Source organism: Cydia splendana, chromosome 8, assembly GCF_910591565.1.
Source record: "Cydia splendana chromosome 8, ilCydSple1.2, whole genome shotgun sequence".
Classification (NCBI taxonomy): Eukaryota; Metazoa; Arthropoda; class Insecta; order Lepidoptera; family Tortricidae; genus Cydia; species Cydia splendana.
In genome coordinates this window covers 2,431,572-2,455,824 of record NC_085967.1, presented here as the reverse complement: position 1 = coordinate 2,455,824, position 24,253 = coordinate 2,431,572, and the positions used below count along the sequence as shown (strand labels likewise).

Below are 24,253 nucleotides of genomic sequence, written 5' to 3'. Positions count from 1 at the left end.
ATACGAAAACGATACCAAACATGGCCTCGTAGCTTTACTGTTGTAGAAGTCAAAATAAAATTGAGAGCCCTAAATTCTTATTACTTGGCCAAACTTGTGTAGAAGGAAAAGGTAAAATAAAAGTCTTCGGCAGGAATATAAGACACAAATATTTTTTTTTTTGCGTTACTATTTCATTCATCAAATATAAACATACCTTGATTATACTATTCTAGTGAGATCCTCATAGATAAACAAAAACATTTACTTAAAAAATCCAAGGTCGAAATGTCACGGAACTTGTGAGAGTAATATGTGAAAAATATAAACTTTTATGACAAAAAAAATCTGGACACAATTTAAGAATCACCCAATTGCGTCGAGGAATCATCTGTATTTTTGCTTGTTTCATTACCTCCTCGCTTCTTTTTTGTCCTTTGTATTCTGTAGCAATTTGTTAGATCTGAAAATAAAGATAACTTGCGTCGTCACGGATGTCGATTTATAGGTTTTAGGGAGTGCAGAATTCGAAAACGATGATCATTTTATAATCCAAGATGGCGGCTACGTATTTTGTCATAAAAGTGGAATCCAAAATAGTCATCATTTTCGAAATCTGCGCCCCCTAAAACCTATAAAATGACATCCATGACGACTTTTATGACATAGTGCATGGCCGCCATCTTGGAATCCAAAATAGTCATCATTTTCGAAATCTGCGCCCCCTAAAACCTATAAAACGATATCCATGACGACTTTTATGACATAGTGCATTGCCGCCATTTTTAAATTGAAAATGTTATCATTTTCGAAATCTGCGCCCCCCAAAACCTATAAAACGACACCCATGACGACTTTTATGACATAGTGCATGGCCGCCATTTTGGGTTCCAAAATGGTCATCATTTTCGAAAGCGGGGCCCCCTAAAACCTATAAAACGACATACATGACGACTTTTATGACATAGTGCATGGCCGCCATCTTGGAATCCAAAATGGTCATCATTTTCGAAATCTGCGCCCCCTAAAACCTATAAAACGACACCCATGACGACTTTTATGACATAGTGCATGGCCGCCATTTTGGAATCCAAAATGGTTATCATTTTCTAAATCTGCGCCCCCTAAAACCTATAAAACGACACCCATGACGACTTTTATGACATAGTGCATGGCCGCCATTTTGGAATCCAAAATGGTTATCATTTTCTAAATCTGCGCCCCCCAAAACCTATAAAACGACACCCATGACGACTTTTATGACATAGTGCATGGCCGCCATTTTGGATTTCAAAATGGTCATCATTTTCTAAATCGGGGCCCCCTAAAACCTATAAAACGACATCCATGACGACTTTTATGACATAGTGCATGGCCGCCATCTTGGAATCCAAAATGGTTATCATTTTCGAAATCTGCGCCCCCTAAAACCTATAAAACGACACCCATGACGACTTTTATGGCATAGTGCATGGCCGCCATTTTGGATTCCAAAATGGTCATCATTTTCAAAATTGGGGCCCCCTAAAACGTATAAAACGACATCCATGACGACTTTTATGACACAGTGCATGGCCGCCATTTCGGATTCCAAAATGGTCATTATTTTCGAAATCGGCACTCCCTAAAACCTATATATCGACACCCATCTCGACTTTTATGACAAAGTGTTTTGCTACCATCTGCATGCAAGACATTTCTATTATTTTTACGTACAAAAATGGCCCCCTGTCAACTTTAAATCGAGATTTAATCGATAATTTATTCGATTAATATTCAGATTAATTCAATTTCAATCTATGTTAGGTCGACTAAACTAATCGCGATTAAAATTTGAGAATTAACTTTTTTTATTCCATTAATTAGTCGAATAAACAGTTAATCGATTAATGCCCATCTCTGACCACGGCATTTTTACACTTTGAGAATATCTGAAAACAAATCAACACAAGGAGCCATTTTGCAAATCCAGTAACATACCAGTAACTTTGTTATTACTTTTGACAGCGCGTGTCATGTGTCAACACAGAGTCGACACAAAGTCGAAACATTGCAACTACTTTGTGACTGCAATATTTCTCAGCCTTAAACCATATTTATACATCATAATTAACAAGTTTCGTAGTATGTAAAGCGTTATTTCTGTTATTTAAGTATAGTATACGCATCGAAGTACTAAAAATGCTTCAAATAATATAGTTATGAACACAGGCACTGAGAAGTAAACAATTTCATTTCCGGCTAAACTAAAACAATGTGGTGGCGCGTTGATTATATTACACTTAGTTTATCAAATCACTCGAGCAGTTTAATTCCCCATAATAATTTAAGTCATATTGTAATATAAATGCAAACAATATATAATTACGTCTTGTAATCCGTTTTAGAGATGGCGTATTAATGTCACTTATTTTTATTTAAGTATTTTTCCATCTGACAGTTTCCATTTGACAGGAACAAAATGAACGAATGAACGAATGATTTTGGCATAAAGTAGTCGCAAACCCGAAACAATGTGTGCACACGGCGACCACACTTTATGTCACTTTGTGTCATGTGTCGACCCTTCCCCATTTCTGGTAACTGTGTCGACACGGCGACGACTCTGCGACTGGAATTGTGACCGAAACAGACGGTGTCGACACAAGATGTGTCAACACCGCGTCGTAACGGCGACTGGAAATGGTTGTATGGGATGCGTCGTTGAATAGAGTTCCGTTCTGATCATCATCAGCAGTTCCACTTCATCAAATGTCACTTTTTTGAATGTATATGCTTGATTTGTTGACAAAAACACAAAAATCACTTTAAGATTTGAGGAGTTCCCTCGATTTCTCATGGATCCCATCATCAGAACTGGGTTTTGACAAAAACGGGTCCAATCTGTATGCATATACATACAATAAAAAAAAGAATTTTCAAAATCGGTCCTGTAATGACGGACATATGGAGTAACAAACATAAAAAAAAAAACATACAACCGAATTTATAACCTCCTCCTTTTGAGATTTTGGGGGTCGGTTAAAAATTAGCAGATAGTGTGTCACGAATGCTCTAGATTTTAGAGGAAGGCCCAAGGCACGCGACTACCTATCAATTTATAACGCGAAAAAACTTATAGGTACTCCTTTGGATGTCGGTATACCTGTGTGCCATAGTGCCTCTCTCCACGTCTTCGCCGGTAAGGCGGACGTGAATTCGGTCTCGCAGCAGAGAACCGTAAGCAAGCGCTTCTCCCATTGCCCAATCCGCTATACCTTCTTTCACCTGTCACACGTTAAACAGTTATCGTTTATTATCAACACCTCAAAATTTGAAGCATGATCTTTGTATTTTTTGAACAAAAACTCTTGGTGATTAAATGTCGATGAAAATTTGAAAAAAATGGTGAACAGGAACGTCTACCATACCCGATCAACGAGATCCAACCCCAAATACATTTGGGATTCGACCTCGTGGGAAACTTAAGGAGGGCAAGGAAAAGAAAAAGAGAAACACTTCTTAAAACTTATTAGGTTTATGGAGATAGAGTTCGGCAAGGTATACAGTAGAAACCGTCTATCTAAGCTAATTCTGTAAATTTTAAGTTTGGCGCTTCTATATTTAAGTATTTACTTGGCGTTGGTTAAAAGCATAGAAAATACCTAATAAAATTGCCGCCCTAATAGTTTCTCACTAGACTATACCTGTTTCTCCCTGTTCTGCAGGATCCTGGCGATACCCTTGTGGAGCTCGAAGGCCCAAGGTTCAGGCGCTTTGCAGAAGTGGTTGGCTATCGAGTTGATAGACGTTTGACTGATCCCGGTTGGTAGGATCTGAATAAACCAAATAATTGCTAATTATTAACAACTAGGTTGGTATATACTAAAATTGTTCTTAACGGACTTCCATGTTCTAAGTGTTAGAACCACTGAAATATGAAACCTATGGAAGTGAAACGTCAACGAATAATGCGTGCCACTGTGACGTCATCTTGGAACTAAACATGGCGGTTTTAGTGCTGCCCAGAAGATTTTTACTGTTACTAGGTTTTATCGATACATCGATAACTTTTTAACGTTCTCGGCTCATTTTATTTAAAATACTAAGTATGTATTATTTGTGGAGTTTATGTTTTAATAGGAAGTAAGTAAATAAATAAAAATTCTGTATTAGTATATTGTTACGTGAAAAGATACTTTGATTGAGTAAGATGTGTGGAGTCTAAGACAATTTCGTGCTTCAAATTTGACAGGTAAACGAGATGACGCTGTACTACTCAATACATATTGCGATTTTTGCGGTAACTCTGATTTTCAAAAGATGACGTTTGACAACTTAGTGACCGCAAAACACATGGCGCAGTACAGCGCCATCTGTTTTGGATGTCAGAATAAGTGTACGTGTTTTTCTTGGACTTTACCTCTCTATTACAATCAATTTTGTTGTGTTGCTAACCCTAAAGTCTGTAACACACTACCGCACTGCACCTCGACCTTGGTGCGCCGTATCTATAAGTGAGAGCGATACAAAATTCAAGCTTATTAAGCGACGGGTGAAAAAAAAACAAAACACCTTCAGAACATTTTTTTTATTACAAAAATAAGGAATGACTTCCGCTCTTCAACTTCTTCAACATTTATTCAGCAAATAGGCCACAAGGGCATTTTTATACGTCAACATTGAATTTACATACAAGCAAAAATAATAACAATACATTAACCATTTCATAAATTACAACTATATGTAAGTATATGGTCTCTTAATGTCGAATTATATAAAAAAAATATAATAATGATATAAAAAAGCCCGCAGGGCAGCTTGTGGAGTAACGACCTCACGGCCCCGAGTTACCCTAGTGCTCCCGAGAGTCGGTTAGGATCTCCATCTCCAGGCACTCTCTTTTTATGTTCATTTCTAGGTAACCTATAAAAAATGATTTAATTATTAAATTAAGATAATTTAGTTGGTTTGAAGCGGGGTAGCATGATAAAATAAGAAAATATAAATAGGCAATCATAATATATCGTTATCAAAGTCGATAAATAAAGTACAACCCTAGCTGAAATGTTTACATTATTTAAACGTAAAAATATAGTTAAATAAATCCAATCACTTCATGATCTATAACTGCACAGAAGAACCTTGCTATTTATAATGTGAAACATCCTTACATTTTCCAGGAACATTAACAATAACCAATATTTTTCATGTAAATGATAGCGTACCTGTGTAAGGTTAAAGATGGCTGATTTGGTGGTTTTCTTATGCCGCACCCTAATACACTACACACTGGCATATTCGCGACGTAATTATTCACATTTGGCTTCAATTATTTTCAATCACAAGCAAAATATTGAAAGATAATTAATAATTTTAATTTTCACCACGACTTTTTGACAGGACAAGTACCGGCTGAACTGACAGACAATGACATTTGGGGAACTAAACATGGCGGAATTTCGGCCGCATTAGGTATTTACGTATTTTCATGGAACGCTTTATGTACGCACTGAAATACTGTCATCTTTTTTTGCTATGGGTTACAGTGCTGAGTAAAAACGAGACAGATATATGTTTATGTGTGTGCCGTCAAAATGGGTGCTATTTCTATAAGCGATTGTACGTATAGAACAATATGTCTTGTCCCTATTATATAGGTCCATGGTTAGAACTTAGAGCTGAAAGACGAATTTAATTGTATCGCCGTCGAGTTTCGTCAGAATCGTAGTAAAATCGAAATAAACTATAATTTTGTACCTATATGCGTAGTGGTATGGTTTCTTGAACAGATAACATTATACTTGTTGATTGCAGCTAGCCTCGTCCTAACATATATGTCCTACAGCGCCGGAACAAGAACGGCTGTATCCTTCACCCATTTTCATGATAGCTGAAGTCATCCTTCAGCCGGTCTTAGCATAAAGTCAAACCTTTTTAGGATCCACGGCTTCAAAGAATCCGGTCCACGGCGTGTCGATCCAGTCCATGATGCTGAGCTTGGTGACCTTCTTGGCGAGCTCGAAGTGCTGGTTCAGCGTGTCGGTGTACTCCTTCTCCCAGACCTTGATGTCGGCGTCCGACACTGTCCCTTCAGCCTTCAGTTTGTCGTGGTACATTTGGTCCACTGAATTACGAATAGAAATTGTTAGAATTGAACCTTTCTTTATAGCTTGTCTCAGTATGTAGTTCTTCCTACAGCTTTGTTACAGGAAATCTTGTCTTTGATATTTGTGATTTGTAATACTATTTTTTAATTCGATATGATCCCACTTTTAAGTTTATCACGTCTGTCTGTGTAGACACCTAATCAATTTTTTGATTAGGTACCTACACGATGATCACGACGGCTTAAACTTTAACCAATGGCCGAATCGGAGCAGTATTCGATGGTGATGGTAAATGACAATACGCTAGGGGCCCACCTGTCTGTCCTCTTTTTACAGTTTTAGCCATCTTTTTCTTGCTGGTTGCGTATACCCTTTGTCCTCCTCGTTTTACTAGTAATGAGAGACCTCTTCCCTATTAATATAGTAACCTATCATAGCTAGCTTAGTGATTAACTTACCTGTCTTCATAGTCTTAATCTTCTTATACATGAACGGCTGCGTGTACATAGGCTCGTCCTCTTCACTGTGTCCAAAGCGGCGGTAGCAGACCAGGTCGAGCACTACGTCCTTTTTGAACTTGCAGCGGTACTCAATGGCGATTCGAGCAGCTTTCACGACCGCCTCTGGGTCATCTCCGTTGACGTGGATGCAAGGTGCGTCAACGCATTTGCCGAGGTCTGCAAGGATATCAAAATATTAATGGTGTTAAAGCCACGATTCTGTATTAAATCAGTTCCTAAAAGTTAAACTTCATAGCATACAAGACAGATAATTCTACGTTGAGAATAGGTCAGATGGAGAGAGCAGCACCCTTTATCAGCTACTTTGACTTTATGAGTGTTACGTCACCGTGTACTCTAAACTTCTTTCTTCTTCCGGCTGATTGGCTTCCTCAATGCTGACGAGGATCGTGTCAATTTTTCTGTTTAATAATATTTTCGATTATATCATCCAGCTGTTGAACCTCAGTGGACCTTATCTAAGATGGTACCTGAGCAGTAAGGCGAGCTCCTCGAGAATCGCGGCTCGGTGGTGTACCCGATCTGGTTGTTGCACACGATGTGTATGCAGCCGTAGGTAGTGAAGCCGGGCAGGTTGGTCTGATGCATTGTCTCGTACACCACGCCCTGGCCCGCAAAGGCTGCGTCACCATGCATTATGATCGCCATCGCCTGGTGGAGAGATTAAGACCAAGGTTAGGATGTGAACCAGTACTCCAGGACAGAAAGAAAACACTTGTTGAAATCTTTAAAAGTTAAAATGTGCGCCATTCCAATATAGGTACCTAATCTTATACTCGTAGATGTAACAAACAAACACGGAAGAAATGCTGATTTTTCATGCGGGCGTGCGTCTAGATACTTAACTTTATTACTTCGTCTATTACTTTTAGTTTAGCGAAGGTGCTTAGGTTTTGTAAGGACGTGTCTTAACACGTTGGCTGCCATTAGCATCACCGGTGGGATGACGTAATACTTTCTGTGCCATGAGGCCCATGAGCATCACCGGTGCATGGGATCAAAAGCTTACTTAATTTTTTATTGGGCGTGGGAGCAATTTATTGTAGGCAGTCAACGTGTTAATTTTGACTCTTAGTTAACCAGACGGACTGTGTAAAAAACTATTTAGGTATTTGCAGAAGTCCTAACCTTATCCCCATTAGAGTCTCCCTTCCAGAACTGCTCTGCCTTGGTCTTCCCGGCTACCACGGGCCCAACCACCTCCAAATGGGAGGGGTTAGCACTCATGGACACCTTGATGTACTTGTTTGTTCGCCGGATGAAGCGATGGATATATGTACCCAAGTGGTACTTGATGTCGCCGGATCCCTACAAGAAAGATTTTGCTTTCTTGTAAAACCGGAACCAAATATTTTAACGTTTTGTATCTTAACGAAGAAAGCTTCAGAAAATCCTAATTAAGAATTTTGTCCCTATGATGACAATGTGGAATGTTAAAATATTGCAGCAGATTTTATTTCTACAATTACAACAATATGGCCAGCATGGCACGCCGAGGAACATATTTAAGAAAATTTGAGGTTATCTAACCGGTTCTTTTGGTTCCATGGGTTTGAACTGCGCAAAGATATCCGTCAACTGTTTTCGACAAACATTCACCAGCATGTTCAATCGTCCTGCAATCGCAGATAAAGGAAACGAAAGAATTAAGGAATAAGTAGGACATACAATGTTTATCATTTGTCTTCGGATTATTTTTGAGTTCTTCGGATACAAATCCAACTAAAAAACTTATTGTCACCGGAAACATTAAAGTCGACAAGAAAAGAACCCAATACGTTGGACTGACCAGGTCCGCATCACACTCAACTTTACAGTTGGCGAAGCAGTTCATGGTCGTCTTCTTCTTCTCGTGTCGATGGTTTCAGACTGTGCGGACCAGAAGGTAGCGACATTTATTGCCCTGTCTGTCGCATCACGGGTGTTCTGCTCAGAGCAGGCATGCGGGCACGCTGGGCAGGATATCAGGTGCTCCATCGTTTGTGGAGCCGTCCCACATGGACATTGGGTGTTCATGTGCCGAGACCCGATATAAATGGAGATACAATGTACAATTGTACAGGAGATATCGATGCCCTGATGGGTCAGTACGCAAGCAAGAGGAGAAAAAAGTATTTTTAATACATAGTTGGGAAGTGGGATGGTGAATAGCTCAGGGCATACTCGTACCTCTGTGTTGCATCCCAATGATGATGGACTCCACGCCAAGCCTAGTGCTGGTGTCTACGATCTCTTCCAGCATCGCGATCATGCTCTCGCCTCCTTCTAGACCGAAACGTTTCTCAGCCGGCCATTTTGTTGCGAAGTATTTTTCTAGGCTGTAAAAACAATTGAAATTAAATTATGTTTCTTATGTGTATTTTTTTCGTAAACAACCAAGCCTTTAGGTACCTTTACGATTACGTTAGTAGAATTTATTATTTTAGCGTAAAATTTTACCATTCCATGCGAGAAAGATTACCATTATTGGAATTAGTTATTTTACTCCCTATATTTCTGTAACTATCAACCGATCATATAATGGCAATAAAGTGATTTGAACTCTTTAAATAGCTACATATGTGTGTTTTTCAAGCCAGTCAATGACACGAGAGTATGTAAATATCGGTGGTGAAGGTATTAGTACTTAGATATACTACGTAGGACAGGGAAGCGCTGCGCATGTCGTCCGTTAGATAGACCCACAAAGGATCGGTTGCGTTGTGAGAGGTCTGCTCTTAGGGCTCATCTAGATGGCGCGCAAATTCGCATGCGATATTAGTTACATTGCGGACCATTGAGGTTACAACACTTACAATAATTCAGCCGACCGATCAAATAACGCAATGTAATGAAACTCGCATGAGAGTACTCGCACCGACTAAATGAGCCCTCTGTGGTAATCGATGGTTGAGGCTCGTTCAGTATTATACTTTCGTGGCTTATAAACATGTTTTCTTACAACACAGCCTTAGTGAGCCTTCTCATGATCAATCGTTTCTCCTCGATCGTATGATCGTAGGAGCCGGGCTTTTCTATACTGTCACGTATGAACTCCACAGCGTCCACGTCGTACAGGTGCATGTACTCGATGCCCAACGAGCCGCAATACACGTGTTCCATCCGGTTTATTATTTCCCTGAAACAACATTATATCATCAATTCATCATCATTACCACAGATCTGAAGTGACGCTTAGGTTCAAAGCGTGCAAAACAAAAGTCATCACGTATTTGAATATTTCATGAGTGGGAAAAAGGTGTGGTGTGCAACAAATGGGAAGAGAGTGATTTACGCTTTATTATATATATAAATGATAAAAAATACGGGGTGGGGCTAATGCTAGATATGACTAAAGCCTACGATCGCGTTTCTCACGAAATCTTGCTTAAAAAATTGTACGGCATGGGAATCCGCGGAGTAGCGCATAAGTGGTTTAAATCATATCTCGAAAACCGCAGACAATATGTACAGCTCGACCATATTGATAACAGTACAGGAGAAACGCATATAATCACTTCGCGAATGCGGCATACCTCATGCTCCATACCTCAGGGGAGTGTGCTCGGTTGCCTGCTGTTTTTAGCATACATCAACGACTTACCTAAAAATATTGATACGAAGTGCGTTATGTTTGCAGACGACGTGTCAATATTATTAAGTTGTGGTGATAGTGCGGAATGCAACACGCGCCTACTAGAAACCATTAGCCTGGTCACCACCTGGCTACATGAACACAATTTAGACATTAACCTAACAAAGACAAAAGTAATTCAGTTTAAACCTACTCAGAAGAAACCGTTGCACTTGCACTTAGATATCAATGACAGCCCAATTGAAGAAGTCACTGAGTTTAAATTACTAGGCATTAAACTAGACTCCGGCATAAACTGGAAATCGCACATCCAAAATATAAAATCAAAACTGGCAAAGTTTGTATATGCCCTTAGTGTTTTAAAAATAAATACAAATTTAGAATCTGCTATGACGGCTTATTATGCGTACGCGCACGCCTGGCTGAGTTACGGCGTAGTCCTGTGGGGTGCGAGCACCGATGCTCACCAACTATTTGTTATGCAAAAAAAGTGCGTCCGCATTCTGACCAATACGCGCATTCCAAATAGTTGTCGACAGCATTTTAGAGACCATAAAATATTAACACTACCCTCTATGTATATTATGGAGGCAGCAGTATTTGTCAGGAACCACCCATATTTATTTAACGGAACGGAAGTATTCAAACCTGAGAGTAGACGAAAAAATCAAATCATCTTACCGCCTAGCAAGCTTGCCATAGTTAAAAATGGTCCCTTCTATCGATGTGTCCACATAATGAATAAAATCCCCGAGACTGTTAAACAATTAAGCGACATTAAGTTATTTAAAAATAAATTAAGGAAGATGCTTATCGAGAAATGTTATTATACCATAGACGAATTTTTAGAAGATGACATGACATAAAACATTTTTTTTTTTTTTTCAATCAATCAATTTATTAATAACATATACATTTACATTTTCTTTTTTGTATAAAATTAATTGACATCAAGTAGGTAATCTAGTGTTTGAATTTAGTTTAAACCTAGTATTGCATGATAATTACTTTAAAGTTTAAATCATTTACTTTGCTATTATAATTACTGTAATTGTAAATTTTATTTAGTTATTAAGTTTAGTTATTAAGTAACATGTCCTGTATTGTATACCCTATCAGGGTGTCATGCACCTACGAAGACTAAAATGTAAGACCTATTGTACTGATGAGCATGAGAACAATGGATTAAATGAATATGAATATGAATATATCACTAGCTTTTGCCCGTGACTTCGTCTACGTGGAATTAGTAATATGGGTACCATAATTTTTAAACAAATCTGCTTTTTATTACACCCTTTTTTTCACCCCCAAAAATGCGAACTTTCTTTATTTGTAACGAAAGGTCTTTTACTCTTTTGAGCCCATTTTAATTTAAGATATTATTTTCTTTTATTTATTTATTAATTTTGTATCTTAACTTCACTTCCACCTCCACTCCAACTTGGAGGTTCGAGAAGTTGAAGAAGTTGTAGAAGTTGGAGAAGTTGAAAAAGTTGGCAAAGTTGAAGTTGAAGAAGTTGAAAAGTTTGGAGAAGTTGAATTTGAAGAAGTTGGAGAAGTTGAAGTTGAAAAGGTTGGAGACGTTAAAAGGTTGAAATTGGATAAGTAGGAGATGGTGACGTTGAAGAAGTTGAACTTGAAGAAGTTGAAGAACTTGAAAAAGTTGGAGAATTTGAATTTGAAGAAGTTGGATAAATTGAAGAAGTAGGAAGACAAAGAAGTTGGTGAAATTGAAGAAGTTGAAAAATTGGAGAGGTTGAAGAAGGTGGAGAAGCTGAAGAAGTTGGAGAAGTTGAAGAAGTTCGAGTTGGAGAAGTTGAATTTGAAGAAGTTGGAGAAGTTGAAGTTGAAGAAGTTGAAAAGGTTGGAGAAATTGAAATTGAAGAAGTAGGAGAAGTTGAAGTTAGAGAAGTAGAAGTTGAAGAAGTTGAAGAAGTTCGAGTTGGAGAAGTTGAATTTGAAGAAGTTGGAGAAGTTGAAGTTGAAGAAGTTGAAAAGGTTGGAGAAATTGAAATTGAAGAAGTAGGAGAAGTTGAAGTTAGAAAAGTAGAAGTTGAAGAAGTTGTAGAAGTTGAAAAGGTTGGAGAAGTTGAAGTTAGAGAAGTAGAAGTTGAAGAAGTTGAAGTTGCAGAAGTTGAAGTTGAAGAAGTTGAAAAGGTTGGAGAAATTGAAGTTGAAGTAGTAGAAGTCGAAGTTAGGGAAGTAAAAGTAAAATAAGTTGAAAAGGTTGGAGAAGTTAAAGTTGAAAAGGTTGGAGAAGTGAAAGTTGAAGAAGTAGGAGAAGTTGAAGTTAGAGAAGTAGAAGAAGTGGGAGAAGTTGAAGTTGAAAAGGTTGGAGATGTTGAAATTAGAGAAGTAGAAGTTGAAGAAGTTGAAAAGGTAGGAGAAGTTGTAGTTGAAGAAGTAGGAGATGTTGATGTTAGAGAAGTAGAAGTTGAAGAAGTTGAACCTTAACTTAATAGGCATTAAGTCCGCCATTTGTATGTTTTATCTGTATTTTGTGCAATAATGTTTAAATAAATATATACCTAAAAAAAATTGTAGTCCGATAGCAATAACTTTTGAAGTTATAAGATTATTAATGTTGCTTATTTTTTACATATAGTTTCCAGACCACATACCAAACCTAATAATAATAATTTGTGTCATCCTAGGTATTTGCTTAGGTAGAAATTTAGGTATTTCTTCTTTTAAACAGTATTTGGTAAAAAAAATATTCGAGATGAAATTCTTTGTTTCCCTGTAAAAGCAAAGTGGCTTCCGACGTACACACGCATTTTGTGTCATTATTATCCACGGGTATAATGACATTTAATAAATACCTAATAGTGACCCTAAAATGCCTAAAATAAAATTATAGTCGGTAAGTGAAGTGTTGTACTTCACAGGATATTATAATATGTTATTCCATCAAATGTGTGTCAAATTCATCCACCGCTTTTATTTTTAATATTTTTTTTTCTTATAAACATCATGTATCTGCCACAAAAAAAAATTCATGTTATTAAGTTTACGTCTACATTATTATAATGCCACATCAAGACAACATTCATAATTTGGGTCATTTTCAACAACGGTTTTTTACTATTTGGCTAAATAAAACTTTGCATGAACGGCGTACGCGGGGAAGGCTACCTACGCGGGTAAGGTGCTTGTTAGATGAACATTATGGCCCCTTTACACGATGGGCCAACGCCGGCCACTCCAAGGGACGCAACCATGCGGTAGAATGAGATAGCAATATCACTTGCTCCCTCTAACGCATAAATGCATCCCTTGGAGTGGCCGGCGTTGGCCCACCGTGTAGAGGAGCCATTACAGTGTATTTATTTCATTCGGAGGCATAATTACATTAAATCTTTTCATAGTGTGGGAGTAAGTATGTTGTAAGTATATTTAAAAATAAAATGTAGGCTCCTCATACTGACCAACATTCGCGACGTTCGCAATCAAAATGTAGCACTTTATCCTTGCCATAAGGATTCTCTGACAGGCTATTTGTATAAAGATACAATAAAATTTCGTCTTTATGGTAAACGACAAAGTGGTCCCTACCTTTTGAATGAGAATGTCACATCAGCGACTTTTAAAAATAACTTATATTCGATATTTAGTACACTTTTTAGGATTATTTTAAGATGCAATGTATTGCTAATTTTGTGATGTATAAAGCGTGGCAAGCAACGTCAATTACAATGATGATGGTGTACATTGAATAGGTACAAGACTTCATAAATTAAAAAAAAGTTATTGATAAAAATATATGTTCGGAGGAGCAGAATAATTGTTTTAATTATTTTGGTGATACGGCCTCCACCGGGTTGGTATAATCATGAGATAAAATGTTGGCTTGCGATTATCGTTAGCCACGCCCCCCACAACATAGCATGAATTGAATGCAATGAAAATATTTGCACTTACATGTGCAACTATAATATGTACCTTGTTGATACACAATACAAAGACTGATTTTATTAATTTTAGTAATATATATTATTACGATTATACGATACCTTTTGGTTCAATTGGCGTAAAGGACAAAATGCTACTTTTCAGGAGACGCAAAAAACTGATTTTTTTTTTAATGTTTATAATATATTTTTGTTGTTTATCGAGCAATGTTTTTGATGTGTATTGGAAAAGTACTCAAAATGTTAGTCTCTTTAACCTGTTTTCGCCTCTTTACGCCCATGAAATTATTGATAATTTAGTGAATCTTGTTTATTAGGGGGTCGTAAGTCACGTTATCAGACTATTTTATACCACATTCGGGGTGTATTAGTTACCAGTCACGGTACACATGTTAACTCTTCTCAGCATAATTTACTGTTACGAAGCTTAAAAATGTATCAAACGGTAGTTGATTATGCCAGGTATATCCCGATTAGAGCTATAATTCATTTTTTTTTGATAATATAGTAATAATAAAGAAAACACAGGCATATTATTTCCGGTTGTTTTCATCTTGCTAACGGCGAGTACTTGCACAGACATAATCTCGTAGCCAGAATTATTCACCAGCAGCTTGCCTTGGCCATACAGCCTTGTGGACCGCGAAGTTCTCAGCTGCGCCAGTTCTCGAAAATGGCCGTACCACGCTCTATTTGGATCGATCTAGCATCACTGACAGAACTATTGTAGCCAATAAGCCTGAAATCGTGCTGATAGATCGATCGCAGCGCCGGGCCGTGCTCGTCGACGTCACCATCCCCCATGATGAGAATCTCGTGAAGGCCGAGAAGGACATGTCCAGTAAGTACCTCGACTTAGCTCATGAGATAACTCTATGATGATTGTTCCTATAGTCGTGTTGGTGAATGGCCTCATAGCGAAGAGTCTCAACCAACATCTAGAGAGACTCTCGCTGGGTGGTTGGATCAAGGGCCAGATGCAGAAGGCAGTAATTTTGGACACGGCGCGTATAGTACGTCAGTTCCTCACTCTGCGGCCCTGCTAACCGGCAGCTTGGGCCCTGCCCCGCTGCCGGCGGCACCCTAGGTTAGGTTTTGATAATGTGTTTATATATTTTTTGTAATGATTTGTAAGTGTTTTTATATTGTACTTTTATACTCACATTATAAAACCCTAACTTAAGACCTAAATTAAATAAAGAAGAAAACACAAATAATACAAAATAATTACATGCTCAAAAAGTACCTAATATTCGGGAATGAAGGTAAAGTAAATGTCCCACTGCCTTATAACAATCATAACATAACAGCTTTTAATCATAACAAAGGAAGTAATAGATCGCCTAGCGATGATTAGAATGAGCGTATTATTATCAAGCACTTGGACGTTTACTTAATTAACAAAAGACTATAATTCTATACAGTATGTTATAATAGGTAATAAATTAATAATTGGTTCACTATTTCAAGTGGTCTTATTTTAAAATACGGTTGAAAATTCCTATTTAAGTAGTAATTTCTGTGTTATTTAGACCCCGTTACCTTTAGCTGCAATAATTTATAATTTCAAACGTTTAAAAATATTTTCTGTTAGAACGATTATGAAACAATTGAATGAATGAATGATTTTATAGGACATTCGCTACACAGATTGGCTTAGGGTCGGTTGCACCAAACTGTTCGTATCGTTAAAGAGTTCGCTAAATTTTTATGTATGGAAAGTTTCATAATAAAGCACCGGGGCGCGCCGGCTGATGTTGATCAGTCTGTCAAATGTGGTTGGTGCAACTGGCACTTAGTCGATAAACAACGATATTATAGAATATAAGAAATTATATGTATAATATACTATAAGAACTTCCACTGCGAGTAAAACGATGATAGTTGTTGAAAAACACCGAGCTGAGGTTTTTAATTTGAAGAGCAAACATTACATTTTAGTAATAAAGGACCCATAAAACTATTTATTTATTAGGCATTCTAGACCTTTACGCCCATGAACAAAGATAACTGCCGAAAAAACTTTTAGCGTAAATGCTTTGAAAGCAAAAGCTAACAATATGTATATATTTGAAATGTGCTAATTGAGCTCTTTCAAACGATATACAACACGTCATCATTACTTATTTTTATTTTTTTGGTTCGTGACTTTATGACCTCTAGAGGGCACAGTATTCATTTTTTGTGACGTCATATAGCCTATAACCAGCGGACGATTAAGACGATTCCAATGACATATCGTTTATCAAATTATAATGAGTACAACTACCGCTTTACTTGAGGTTCTTGAAGATGTGCGGCTGGGCATAGAGGAATCCCTTGTCACTGTTCTCGTTTTAATAGATTTTTCGAACGCGTTTAATGCCGTAAATCATGAGCTTCTCCTTGCCGCTCTAGACCATCTCAATATTTCATCATCAGCGGCCGAGTGGTTTGCGTCCTAGGTACCTTTGTGGTCGTCGACAGGCCACCCGAGCCAATCGGACACTATCTGATTGGTGTGATCTTTCTTCCGGTGTTCCACAGGGCGGTATACTCTCTCCACTGCTTTTCTCTATTCTTGTTAATTTAATTACCCCCTTCATAAATTGCTCATATCACCTGTACGCCGATGACTTGCAATTGTACACTCAAGTCAAGATCGATGATATAGACGAGGCTGTATTGCGCCTAAATAACGATCTTTCTAGCATATCATCCTGGTCGAATGATTTCGGGATCGCTGTCAACCCGTCTAAGTGTCAGGCTATCGTTCTTGGGAGCCCACGTTCAGTCTCACTCTCTGACTTCGCACATGTAAGACCGATTCTCTTTGAGGGCACCGTAATACCACTATCATCCCAAGTGAGAAACCTGGGGTTGATCATGGATCGGGGCCTAACTTGGGAGCCACAGGTTTCTGACGTGTGTCGCAGAGTTACAAATACCCTGAGAGCATTGTACAGGTTTAAACATTTCCTGCCGGCCAGTACTAAAACTTTACTCATTCAGGCTCTTGTGCTTCCAGTCATAGATTATAGTGATGTGTGCCTTACCAACCTTTCACAAGGACACTTAGACAGACTGGATAGACTTTTAAACAGCTGTATTAGATTTATCTTCGGCCTCCGCAAGTACGACCATGTCTCTGCCTTTCGACGGAAACTTAATTGGCTTCGTGTACGGGAACGCAGATGCCTCAGGGTGCTGTGTATGCTCTACAGTATATTAAACGACCCAGCGATACCGGAGTACCTGCGGTCTAAATTCCAGTTTGTTACCGCACAGCCAGGCCGTGAGCTACGTTCCTCCCGAAAACTAACTCTGGCAGTTCCATTGTATCGCTCCGGATCCATGATCAACTCCTTCACCATGTATGCGATTCGTCTTTGGAATTCCCTCCCTATCGAGATAAGGCAAAGTCAGACTAAAACTCTGTTTAAATACAAGTTGCGCAGACATCTTTTAGAAAAGTCTCTTAGTTAAGTAAATCTCATAAAAATCTGAAGGCAGGTATATAGATATATATATATATATATATTATATATATATATATATTGTATTATATGTACACATATGTATATTAGTATTTTATGTATGTATAAGTAAGTATATTATAGCAGTATGTATATTTGAAATAAATAGTATGTTGTTCAACATAAAATTTATGCTTAATATTAAATTTTTCGTACTTTTAATTTTTCTTGCACCTATTACGACTTGTTCTCTGTTTGGCTCGAGGGTTAACTGGTAGAGAATGCCTTCTGGCATTAAGTTCGCCTTTTGTACAATTTTTACTGTGCAATAAAGTTTAAATAAATAAATAAATGAGTACTTTAGAAGTTATGAGCGAACAGATGAACATACATACATACCCACATACATACCGGTCAAAATCATAACCCTCCTTTTGCGTTGCCGTAGTCGGACGACAAAAGACATGTAAGTCATTTACAACAATATTTATATTTAGCGGTAACCTTTACGATAATATCTATGAATTTCTAATTTATACCTGGTCATTTACGCCCCTTGTGATAAGCTGTTGTTGCAAGCTCATAGTGCAAAAATTGGGTCGTAAAGGCAACTTTTTAAGAGATATCGAAATTTTCAAAATACAGAACGAAAGCGCTTGGAATTCTGAACAAAACTGTATATAACGACTACCGTAGGCTCAAAGGGCGTAAGGGACAAAATTGCGAAAATGCAGTTATACTCAGTATTTTTTTCTCTATCGAATAGATATTTAAAATCTCGATAACTTGAAAAAAATATCCGTTAAGCCCTATGAAAAATCAATGCTAGAACACAATTTTCCAACGCATTTGGCCGGATCTGCGAATTCAACTGCGTAACTGCCAACTTTGTGTGCGATACGCCCTTTTGCATCGGAAATTTTATTAAATATGTGGAAATTTTTTGTACGTTACGCCTCTTTGCAGTAGCTTTTTGAGTGTTAAATGTACGTTACGCCCACAACTAATGGATATTTATACGAGTGTTAGATAATTCAATGTAAGAGATACGGCTCCATACTATGTATAATTTCGGGTTTATAATTGTTCCTTTTTTGTGTTTAAGTGGGATGACCTTGTCAATTTTTTCATTAAGTAGGTACTTGCATTACCTGCTCATGTGCTCATTGCTTTATTTATAGGGTTACTAAATTTTGATAATTTAAACTGAACTAGTGGGTACTTTTTCATCAGTTTTAGGAAAATGATTAAACATGACTATATTAAAATGATAATTATGGCTAATACTATTAGTTTTGTTAGTGACTAGGTTATTGGTAATATTGATTATAATATGAATACTTTTTTGTTTAAACCCTAATTTACAGGATTAACCTTATGAAAGTTACTGTCTAGGTATAACGTTTGCTTTTAAATCCATAGAAGTACGTAAGCCTGGCCGTATGCCTTTTTCTACTCTAATGTAATGTCATAAATATGCGATCATATTCATTAAGTTTTACTGAATAGACATACGAAATTTCAAAACTACTATTGTACCTAATAATATTTTAGTATGTAAAAGTAAAATTTATAATCCAATTAACATTACAAACAGAAATAACGCGTAATACTTTCTATAATAAAATTAATTTGTTACAAATTGTTGTAAGTATATCAATATACATAAATGGTGCGACAGCAGTGATTCTGTTGAAATAATATCATCATCATCATCATAATTTCGGCCTATATACGTCCCACTGCTGAGCACAGGCCTCCTCTCATGCGCGAGAGGCCCCTCGCCCATGAAATAATATAAACAAATGAAAAAAAAAAAAACATTGTTTTTGTGGCTAAGAAAACGACCTTTTCGACGTTTAAGTATCCAAAATAACAAAAATGGGGGAAAACTTAACAGTGAATACATCTCTATAATTTTTCGGAAAAAAAAAATGTAAATTATAGTACTTAGAAGTATGTATAGTGTTCCCTAAATGCAAGTTGTCAATATTGCGACAAAATTGTTGGATTTACGCCAAATGGTACTAAAATAGTTTAATTTTTAGTACATTACGCCCTTTTTCTAATAAAATAAACAAGCATGCTATTTTCGTAAATAAGCATTGTATTATAAGTTCCAGAAATCAGTTTAAAAGACCTCAAAAAGTTAGGAATAAGCCGCATACAGGCATCAGTTAATTCAAGCATACAAAAAAGGTCTGATTTCGTTTCTCAAAACAAAACTGTTTGTTGGCTCTCCTGAAAAATTGCGTTTTGTCAGTTAAGCCCTTTGAGCCTACGGTAGTGGATATAACTCATTTTCGCCAAAACGTCCTTTACGCCAATTGAACCCAAAGGTAAATTATTATCCAAGAAGCTTGAACTATCAAAAGTGTTGGTAATTATTATTTAAGGTAAATGTATTCAAAACATCAGAATAAACAGGCATTAAATAACCTCAATACGTGAAATTAATAATACCTATTATTAAAAAATGCTAAGAACAAAAAAAAATACATTAAAAAATAATGTGCATAATTTACGTTAAGTATGGAAAGATTGGTTTATGCTATTTATAAGGAAAAAAAAATTATACATGTTTATATTAAAATTTATTAGTCCATATAATTAAGACATATTGAAGTTAGACTTGATTAGATATTAGATATAGAAATAAAAATATTAATATAAATTAAGTTCAAGAAGTAATATTCATTTGGCGCACAGGCGAAGTAAACATGCGCTGCGTACGCAACGTGTGGTTTTTAGAGAGAGGCCCTTACCCGCCGCCACGCCAAGGTCGCGCCCGCCCCCCCTGCACGGCCCGCGTTGCCCGTTTAGAGCCACCCGCTAGCGTCGTATGAACGCAAACATTATTTTTGTATTATTTGTTTATGCAATGGATGAAACTGACACAAATTCATATTTCTTATTTATCCCGCCTTTTAAATTAATAAGATGTGAACTCTAGTAACTTTAATATTCTTTTGTTATGGTAATAGCCTGTTAGAACAAAATTATCAAAAATCTTATGAAGCTATGCCTTAATAAGACACAAAAATATGTAATGTACATTTTGACAAGATTAAATGCGATGTCAGCAATTTTTTTTTACTTTAATTATTTTTTGAGTAATTTTGAATAATATGGCATAGTATCCAATTGCAATGGACGTAATTGACACAAACTATGTTTTCACATTAAAAAAACTATCCTAAATGCGATACAGTTACATGTTTTCTCTAGAATATTCTTTTCTTCAAAATAATTCAAAATAAAAATAATTACCACAAATTGTTAAATTACTTAAAAAGCAAATAATATCTGTGACACAAAACAAAATGTAAGATTAACATCTTAAAACACTATTCGTAAGCGAAAAAATAATTGACTTTAATATTACTTTAAGTTAGGGCTCAAAATATAGCCAGCGCTACAGGACTATTGTACCTGGTGAGGAACAGTCCATAACATTCGAGAGTATTCGAGAGCATTAAATTCCACATCATTTCAGAACATTCTGGAATGTTGTCGAATATTCGAAAACATTCTAGATCATTGTGGAATATTCCAGAACACTTTCGAATGTTGTGGAATCTTCTGGAACATTCGAACCCGAGACGTCTCGGTGGCTAGACATTTCTAGAACAGTCCAGACCATTCGAGAGTATTCGAGAGCATTCCACAGCATTTCTGAACATTATGGAATGTTGTCGAATATTTGAGAACATTCTAGATCATCCAGAATACTTTCGAATGTTCTAGAATATTCTGGAACATACGAAGCTTCTCTTGTCTTCTCTTCTCTTCTACCCCCTTACGGGGTGATAAATAATATTCATTCCCTTCCCCGGGACCCAAACTATCTGTATACCAAATTTCAACCAAATAGGTTCAGCGGTTACTGATTCCCCATACAAACTTCCACCCCCTTTTTCACCCCCTTAAAGAGGGATTTCTGGGATAAAACTACCCTATGTCCTTCCCCGGGACTCAAACTATCTATATACCAAATTTTATCAAAATCGGTTCAACTGTTTAAGCGTGAATAGGTAACAGACAGACAGACAGACACACTTTCGCATTTATAATATTATAGTATGGATTAGTATGTATGTCATAATGCTAGTTCAGCAAGTTCATAATTAGCAATGGGGGATCTAACAAGGTACCCGCTTACATTGAATTAGTAGAATTAATTAAAAAATACCTCAATGTTAACGCATTCTCAGTTCCGCCGATGGAGGTTCTTTCTGGGAGCTCAAACTCCATGTCCATATGTTCATCGTCTGAAATTAAAAAAAAAAGCATTTGGTGAAACTAGAATTAAACGGTACAAGCCATATATTTAAAATAACGCTTGTTATCAATAAACGATTGATTAATTGCAATTACGTATATATCTATGGACTGGCCTTACGGGCACTAAAAATGTTATGTACTAGTTTAGCGGTGTGACTCACGAATTCCAGCCAATCGTGCACTCTAACGCAACTAAATGGTTGCGACCAATAGCGCGCGTGATGCGAACTCATCAACCAATCGCGTTGTACCGGTGTCACACCGCTGTACTGGCCCCTGTCATGCCTCATTATTATTGTCCGTAAAGCCAGTCCATAGATATCTATGTCAATGATTAATTGATTGCGCAGGATCGACAGATAACCGCGAAACGGGTCTCTATTGTTTCCCAAATAGTTTTAAGTCATAATGTATTGTTTGTCCGAATTTTCGTTAGTCATAATTGTTTTTTCTCAGAAACGCGTAACTTTTCAGGATTGCCATAAAACAAACCTAACCTAACCTTACCTATCTATAGAATAACCTTACGAAAATCCTGAAAAGTTAACGGTTTCAGTTTTATGACTAACGATAATATGACAAACAATACATTATGACTTAAAACTTTATGGGAAACAAAGCCTCGTGTCTGCCTCTCTATCGCAAACGATAACGAAATTTCGTTATCAGCCCCTCTGGCTCGTACGTCTGTCTAAGACCAAAACTCATTTGGGTCGCTGCTCCATAAAGGTATATGAATATTAAGTATAGCATAACAGAATAAACATTAATTAAGTTTGTAATTTCGATTCTTACTTAGACTGGTACCCAGCTCGCGCGCCACGATAGGGCTATTCAAACCCGCGGTGTCCCTCCCAGCTGATCTAAACTTGTAAATCATTTGCGCAGGTATCATCAGGCTGAGAGGATCTACTTTCGCCAGGAGATGGCCGCGTGCCTGTTACGATAAATATGAATCAAATGTAACTTAACACTTAGGTACATGGTGGCCCACACTATAGTATCTCGATCCCGAGCATCGACGTTAGTTAATAATTCTATGGCTGCTGCACTGCTCGATGCAACGTTGGCGCAATTGCGCAGCGACGCCATTTGACATAGCGCTGACTCGACGCCGACGCTAAAAAGACGCTTAGTGTGGGGTGGCCCGTAGGGCGCTTGGGAGGCGCTAGTGTGGGGTCTCTCTAAGTCGAAAGAACTATATTTTCATTGGACACTTTCTGCGGACTTGCTGCTGAGAGGGACATGGAAATTACACATGTACCTATATACCTCTCTCTGTCCCTCTCAGCAGAAAATGTTGGGTGAAAAGTCGGATGTAATAACCCCTAAAACTTGTCCTAAGCTTTCGACTAATCTGTATCGATGTTGGGGCTTAGACTAAAGTTAATAGCACCTTTTTGCTACTAAGTTTGTCTGTTTCTTTCATAAGCAAAGCTGAGGGCATCCGGGAATAACGATATTTCTTAATCTGTCTCTATATCGCTCTTGCATATTCGAGCGATGAGAGGCAGATAAAGAAGTTTCTCGGTAGGTCCTCTGTGCGAGGTTGCTGACAGGTAAAAGGATGCGTTTTTATTTTATTTTATTGATCCACGCCTGCATGTCTATTGGCGTTCCTATTGGTGGATTTTAATCCTCGTGCATTGCTCAAGGTATTACGAATTACCATACTTGGTCGGCTCTAACGCTTGGAATATAAAATGGTCCTTCGAACCGGATATATTTCATATTTGTAAATACGCAATATGACCGGTTTATGGCTTTGTTTAATATTCGTAGGCATTTCTATCTTATAAAAATAGGAAAGCTTAATACCTGGTAGCTACGTATGAGTTGCTGAACCGCTAAATGCAACTTAATTTTCTTCTTCGTTTCTGCCTCGCTCTTCGCACTGGAAGACGTATCATCTTTTCTCTCTGTTATATAAAGAATGAATATTCACAATCAAATTGGTGCCTTAAATAGTCAGTTAATTATATAGCACGCACTTCGGGCTCGGACTATTTAAAATATAGGAGTACATAAGTATAATTTATACTTACTCAATACCGTCTTTACCATAAGGGCACACGAGGCTCGTGCCCAGGGCCCCCATCCTCAGGGGGCCCCGAACAACAGATAGTAACAGTATATTTGATTACCCATAATAATTCTAATTAGCTTTCTTTACCTACTTTCCAAAAGGGCCCCAAATTCTTATGTACATGGGCCCCAGCATAGTTTAAGACGGCCCTGTACTTACTGACAGTCGTTGGACTGAAGTCGTTCTCGAACTCCTCAATCCTGAGCTGGGGTCCCGATACGCTGTCGTAAAAGTTGTCCCAGGACTGCGAATGTTGTCAAAACTTATATTAATGAGTAACTAGGTAGTGGTAACAATGATGAGGTAGTAGGTAACTATGTTATGGGGAACAAAATTTTTAAATACGACTAC

General features: G+C 37.5%; 1 protein-coding gene across 1 annotated transcript in view; it reads right to left on the bottom strand.

Annotated features, from left to right (window-relative positions):
- LOC134792642 (2-oxoglutarate dehydrogenase-like, mitochondrial) overlaps positions 1-24,253 on the bottom strand; it is a 55,886-nt gene that overhangs the window by 29,917 nt on the left and 1,716 nt on the right. Inside the window, exons 3-15 of the mRNA XM_063763893.1 lie at positions 24,058-24,146; positions 23,635-23,731; positions 22,612-22,753; positions 21,725-21,803; positions 9,531-9,707; positions 8,759-8,907; positions 8,120-8,205; positions 7,718-7,897; positions 7,060-7,240; positions 6,527-6,745; positions 5,892-6,085; positions 3,666-3,794; positions 3,125-3,246 (exon numbers count right to left, since the gene is read on the bottom strand). Coding sequence (XP_063619963.1) covers positions 3,125-3,246; positions 3,666-3,794; positions 5,892-6,085; positions 6,527-6,745; positions 7,060-7,240; positions 7,718-7,897; positions 8,120-8,205; positions 8,759-8,907; positions 9,531-9,707; positions 21,725-21,803; positions 22,612-22,753; positions 23,635-23,731; positions 24,058-24,146 — 1,844 coding nt within the window. The remainder of the gene's footprint in view (positions 1-3,124; positions 3,247-3,665; positions 3,795-5,891; positions 6,086-6,526; positions 6,746-7,059; positions 7,241-7,717; positions 7,898-8,119; positions 8,206-8,758; positions 8,908-9,530; positions 9,708-21,724; positions 21,804-22,611; positions 22,754-23,634; positions 23,732-24,057; positions 24,147-24,253) is intronic.